Source organism: Clarias gariepinus, chromosome 4, assembly GCF_024256425.1.
Source record: "Clarias gariepinus isolate MV-2021 ecotype Netherlands chromosome 4, CGAR_prim_01v2, whole genome shotgun sequence".
NCBI classification, from domain to species: domain Eukaryota; kingdom Metazoa; phylum Chordata; class Actinopteri; order Siluriformes; family Clariidae; genus Clarias; species Clarias gariepinus.
The window spans coordinates 29236880-29242879 of record NC_071103.1 but is presented as its reverse complement, the minus strand read 5'-3'; the positions used below and the strand labels follow the sequence as shown (position 1 = coordinate 29242879).

The 6000-nt window shown below is 37.4% G+C and overlaps 1 protein-coding gene across 4 annotated transcripts in view; it reads right to left on the bottom strand.

Annotated features, from left to right (window-relative positions):
* Nucleotides 1-1316: 1316 nt before the first annotated feature.
* Nucleotides 1317-6000, bottom strand: part of cep162 (centrosomal protein 162) — a 32242-nt gene continuing 27558 nt past the window's right edge. For all 4 annotated transcript variants that reach the window (XM_053495160.1, XM_053495159.1, XM_053495161.1 and 1 more), the window contains 5 exons: nucleotides 4317-4933; nucleotides 4088-4229; nucleotides 2619-2717; nucleotides 1794-1928; nucleotides 1317-1719 (listed from right to left, as the gene is read on the bottom strand). In XM_053495160.1, coding sequence (XP_053351135.1) covers nucleotides 1498-1719; nucleotides 1794-1928; nucleotides 2619-2717; nucleotides 4088-4229; nucleotides 4317-4933 — 1215 coding nt within the window. In that variant the 3' untranslated portion in view covers nucleotides 1317-1497. The remainder of the gene's footprint in view (nucleotides 1720-1793; nucleotides 1929-2618; nucleotides 2718-4087; nucleotides 4230-4316; nucleotides 4934-6000) is intronic.

Here is a 6000-nt window from a genome sequence, read left to right as displayed (position 1 = left end):
TCTAGCATCAACAAGGCATTTTCGCCCACAGGATTGCCGCATACTGGATGTTTTTCCCTTTTCACACCATTCTTTGTAAACCCTAGAAATTGTTTGTGCGTGAAAATCCCAGTAACTGAGCAGATTGTGAAATACTCAGACCGGCCCGTCTGGCACCAACAACCATGCCACGCTCAAAATTGCTTAAATCACCTTTCTTTCCCATTCTGACATTCAGTTTGGAGTTTAGGAGATTGTCTTGACCAGGACCACACCCCTAAATGCATTAAAGCAACTGCCATGTGATTGATTGATTAGATAATTGCATTAATGAGAAATCGAACAGGTGTTCCTAATAATCCTTTAGGTAAGTGTACAGTAAGTTGCTCTGGTTAAAGGAGTCTGCCAAATGCAAAAATGTAAATCACCGGTCGTGACTTTGGTAGAATTTAGCCACTTTTTAAAGAATTATTATATAAGTAAAATATTTTACTCAAGTATCTGATATTTACTGTTCTTAAGAATATAAAGAAATTTTCTAAAATGTATACTGTGGGAGTAAATGTACACATTATTTTGGAAATATAGTGGAGTAAAAGAGAAAGTTGCCAGGAATATAAATAAAGTGGAGTACAGCTATGTAAAATTCTATTTGGGTACAGTAATGAAATATTTGTACTTTGTTATATTACAACATAGGTGAGTATATATTTGTGAATTTGTCAGTATGAATCAACAAGATTATATAATTATTATTCATTCAGTAATGGGCTCAAAGAGATTTATGAAATGCTGTGTACTTGGTAATTTGCCAGTGTCAACATAATCCTAATTCTTATTTGGGACTTTTCAGAAAACCAAGTCTGGATAAATGTATGATGATGCCACCTGTTGAATGCACAGAAATTAATTACTCAGAAAGTAGAGGAGTGACAAGGAAACTTTTCTACATTTGGCTAAACAGTGAAATTCACACATGAAACTTAAATGACTCAAATGTCTTTTTCAGTATTTTAATAATAATAGAAAATTTACTTTACCATTTGAAAAATTAAATATTAATAAATTAAATGAGAAACATCAGCATGATCGGTTTTCAACAGATGACAACAGTGACTTACATCTATTAAACCCAACAACCTTTTTATTATTTTATTATGGATGCAGTCCAGCACAACACAGACCTGAGGTTAAATAATTAAAGTAATTTCTGAAGGGTAAAAAAACAACAAAAAACAACAAAAAACAAACAAACAAACAAGTAATTTAAAAAAATCTTTTTTTTTGTCTGTATTTTTTTATTTTTATTAAAAAAATATTTGGACATCCTGTCCATATACTGTCCATATCCATGTCCACAACTTACTCAGCCCCAACATAAACTAGTATAACTCTATATGTCTATTTATCTTGACTAGTGCTCACCATAGTCTTCAAATAGTTCAGAATTTCATCCTGAAGAATATGTCATATCCCTGACATGTGAGTGTCATAATTTTTTTTATAAAGAACCCTATATCATGATTTGAGAGGCTGAAATATAGAGCCTGCAACAGAGGCGCATTGTGAAGCAGGAATCACCACACCTTGTTTCTGCAACTCTATAAGCACATCCAGTATGGAGTCCAGCTCCTGTCTGAAGACCTCTAGCTCGTTGATTTTTCCCTGTGCCAGTCTTTTCCAGCGTGTTATCTCTGCCTGCTGCTCCTGCTCCACTACTAAGCGCGCTTGAGCTATCATCTACAACATGAGGGACAGTTATTAGTTTGTCCATTGTGTCTGTATGAATGTATAGAAATCTTTGACAAACACACCTGCTGTAGTTCTTGTTCACGCTGATTGTATCGGAGCTCCATGGTATGGATTTTGTGCTCTAAGCTGGAAAAGTGTCTCATCTCAGGACTATGGGCCTCCTTTGCCTGTTTCAGTTCTTCCAAAAGCTTAGTCAGCTACACACACACACACGACAAATGTAAAGATTCCACTAACTTTCAACTCACCGAAAAATTGTATTATTATTTTTCTTTTTAAATCTGCTATAGTCTTAAAGTAGACCCTATCCTGTAACTACAGGCAAAAAGATAAAAATAAAGGCAAGGATGAAAAACGGTGATATGACTAGCAGGTGGCACTACTGTCAGAGCTGCTGTTACAGAAAATTAATTACCACCTTCTGACTAATCAGATTTAATTATTTAGTGCCATAAGTTACATTTGTTTCACTCTATTATTTTAGCCTTTGTATGTCTTAGAGGTAAACAACATTCATTCTCTATGGTTGAGGTCATATATAAACTAATTTATCAGGCATGAGAAGCACATAACTGAATCTGTGTGTGTATGAAAATGAATAAATCCTGAATTAAACTATCTGCCTTCAAACACATAAGGGTTGAAGTGTGTGCTTCTCATGCCTGGTAAAATAGTCCATCTATGATCTCAACAATAGAGAGATCTCAAGAATGATTGCCGTTTACCTCTGAGGCATAAGAGGAAAGACCTTGGAAAGAACTTAAATACTGTACATAAAGCGTGGGAAAAAATAACAGAAAAAATAATCATTTGTGTATGTAGAAATGACAAACTGGGAACATTTATTAAAATGTTTTTAGTGATGGATCTTATAGGAAATTGATTACCTGGTTCTGTAGTGTCTCCTCACGGAGTTTAGACAATGCAAGAGCCTCTTTAGTTCTTTGCAGCTCTTTCAGTTGCTCACGCAAATGCAGTACCATGACCTGAATATTACACACACAAATGCATACACACAAACAGTTTTAGTACATTGTATGCAATAATGGAACCATATTTTATATGAATTAGCTTCTTTATAAACTGGCTTATAGTAGATAAGATTAATAACTCATTAATAACTATTTAATAGTTATTAGCATTTAATGATTAATTACTGTTTATTTATTTATTTTTTTAAATAATGAATTAACTTTCATTTCATTTAACGTTCCAGGAATTTAAAAAGGAACCTGCATAAACTGTCTTATAGAGCCTCACTGATAAGTGGTTTTCTTAAGGCTACACAACTTAAAAATTTTAAAGAGTTAAAATTTTGTTTTTTTACAATTTGATTTCATTAAGTAATCAATTCAATTCAATTCAATTCAATTTTATTTGTATAGCGCTTTTAGCAATTTTCATTGCCGCAAAGCAGCTTTACATAGTCAAAAGAATTATTTAGGTTTGTATGAAATGTGAATTTGTATGAATCAAAATGGTCAGTTTGTCCCTGGTGAGCAAGCCGAGGGCGACAGTGGCAAGGAAAAACTCCCTGAGATGGTAATAGGAAGAAACCTTGAGAGGAACCAGACTCAACAGGGAACCCATCCTCATTTGGGTGAAACAGAAAGCAGTAAATGATCTGCATTTATACAGTGTGTAGGGTGGGAGGCAGTTCAGCTATAATAGCTGATGTTAATTGATGTTAATATGGAGTCCAGGTAGTTATTGAAGACCCAGGTAGACTTGTAAGAAGTTCCAGTCATGAACTATCGAACTGTCAAGTCCCCAGAGAAACAGTTGCCAACACCAGTCAAGGCCAGAACCATTTTCTAGGTAGAGAGAATCATTCCCAGACACCAGACGCATCCCAGAGAGACACACGGGGCATCCATGTGACGAGATCTTCAGCCAGAAGCGGGGCACCAGGATGGGTCAGACAGGTCCGGAGGGCAGAGGGAGTCTGGATCACTGGCAGCTCAGGAACGACATGTGTAGCTCGACAGATTACAATGGGTAATCGCCAATTACAATCATTCAGGATGTTTCTCCAACCACATTTCTATCTCGATCTGGTACAGATCACCACTGTACTTCCTGGCTTTAATAATGCACTTTACAGTTCTTAACCTTAATTTAGCAGTTTTAGTTACCAATATCATTAGTTGTTTTCTTTTCTCGATACAGAACAATAATGTGACCCTCTGAATCAGAGTAACATCTTTGTCTCGACCACATGAGGTCTTCTGACGTGGATGTTTAAGAAATGAATAGATACTCATATTTATGTGCACACACACACACACACACACACACACACACACACACACACACACGGCTCAGTATGTATGTATACAAATGTATAAAACCATACCTCCTGTGATTTGACTTGATTTGTGAGTTCAGCTATTTTGGAAGAGGAATGCTTCAAGGCATGGCCAGCGATAAGACGCTCTATTTCTCTTTGGTGTTCAGCCTTGAGTAATGTCAGCTGTTCAAGGTTTTGTTCCTGAACCCTAAAAACAAAATAATAATAATAATAATAATAAATAGCTTTACTAACACATAACCACTATAATGTTTATGACAAGTGGCTTACATACCTCTGAAGTTCAGCATGTGCCTGATTGGCAGCAGCCTGAAGAGAGGCCCTTTCCTCTTCATAATTATTACACTGTTGTTTCAGCTGCTCCTGTTTGACCCTCAGCATTTCATTCTCCTGCTGCACCTCAGAAATGTGGAAACCTGAGAAAAGCCCAGGCTGATATTCTTTTTCATCCTGAGTAGATGGGAAGCGATACTTGCCTGTCTGTTTGGACGGAGTGCGAGACGTTTGAGTTTTTGGGCTAAATAACATGCTCTTTCTCTCTCTTTGCAGTCGATCCACAGTGCGTTTCAGCTCCTGGATGGTCCGACTCTTGGTGGTAAGCTCCTGGTTGAGGCGTTCCATACGGGCAATATGTGCTGCTTCCGCTTGTTTCTGATGTCGTGAGGGCTTTTCTGGCTCCGCTGAGAAATGAGTCTGTTGAAGCTGCTCCTTCAAATTGGCTATTTCGGCCTTTAGAGCGCTCACTTCACTTTGGTGCAGTTCCTTTAGGTGTTCTACCTCCTGCATTGTGTGGGACTGAGTCTCTGACTTCTTAGATGAGCACTCGTGACACTCTGGTCCTTGCTCAGCTAACCTTTGCTCCAAATCAGAGATCTGCTGCTCATACTGGAGCTAAAATTTTTTAACATAAACATTACTAAAATTAAAAAAAAAATAGGGATAGATAGATAAACAGACAAATGTATAGAAATTTGTCATGTGACAGGACAGGTTTTCGACAAAGAAACGCAGATTAGGATCTACCTTATGTTCAAATACATTGCCTATCCGATGCAAATATTAATATTTTGCAATTTACCAAGGTTGAAGAAGAATACACACATGCAGAGTTTGTATGAATGTTTAATGTTTAGCTTCTCTAATGCCCCTTTTCAAATTGACTCTGGCTCAGCTTTTGCATCACTGGTTCTAAAAGCAGCGTCTCTTGCTTTCAGCAGAACGCTCAACTCATCCATGGTTCCTGATTATGAAAGATATTCACATATTTAAGAGTTGTGACATTGTACACATCTTAATATGAAAGAGGAAAAATTATGTGTAGGTCTATATGTGAGCCCAAGGATGCCAACCTGCCCCAGTCAGTGTCTTGAAACTGTAGTGAAACAAAATCACCTCTTCTGGCCAAAACTGATTGCTGACGGTTTCATATGTTTCTGTATTTTATCCATGTACATGCCACTCATCAATGACAGGTAATCAGTCGAATTCGAATGCGTTTGACATTACTTTTTAAAGTAACTAATTACATTTAAAAAATTACTGTCTTTAAAAAAAAGTAATCAGTTACATTACAGCGTTACTTTCTAATAAAAGTAACTAGAAAATGAAAACTCTTTTGTAATTCCTTATGCATGTTGTTTTAGTCAAGACCTTTATAATTATTCTGCCATAATCACCATCTACCACATCAGTCAAGTTTGGCCCATAATCTGTTAAGTACTAATACTCCTGCTGTGATTAGGTTTCCATCTTTCCACACGTTGGTCCTCTGGTATAACAGCAGAAATAACAAAGGGGAGCAGATTATCAGAGGCGGGGCTTGTAGGACGTCTTTCACACACACACACACACACGGCGCGCACACACACACGCACGCACACACGCACGCACGCTTACACGCACGCACGCACACACGCACGCACGCACACACACACACGCGCACACGCACGCACACACAA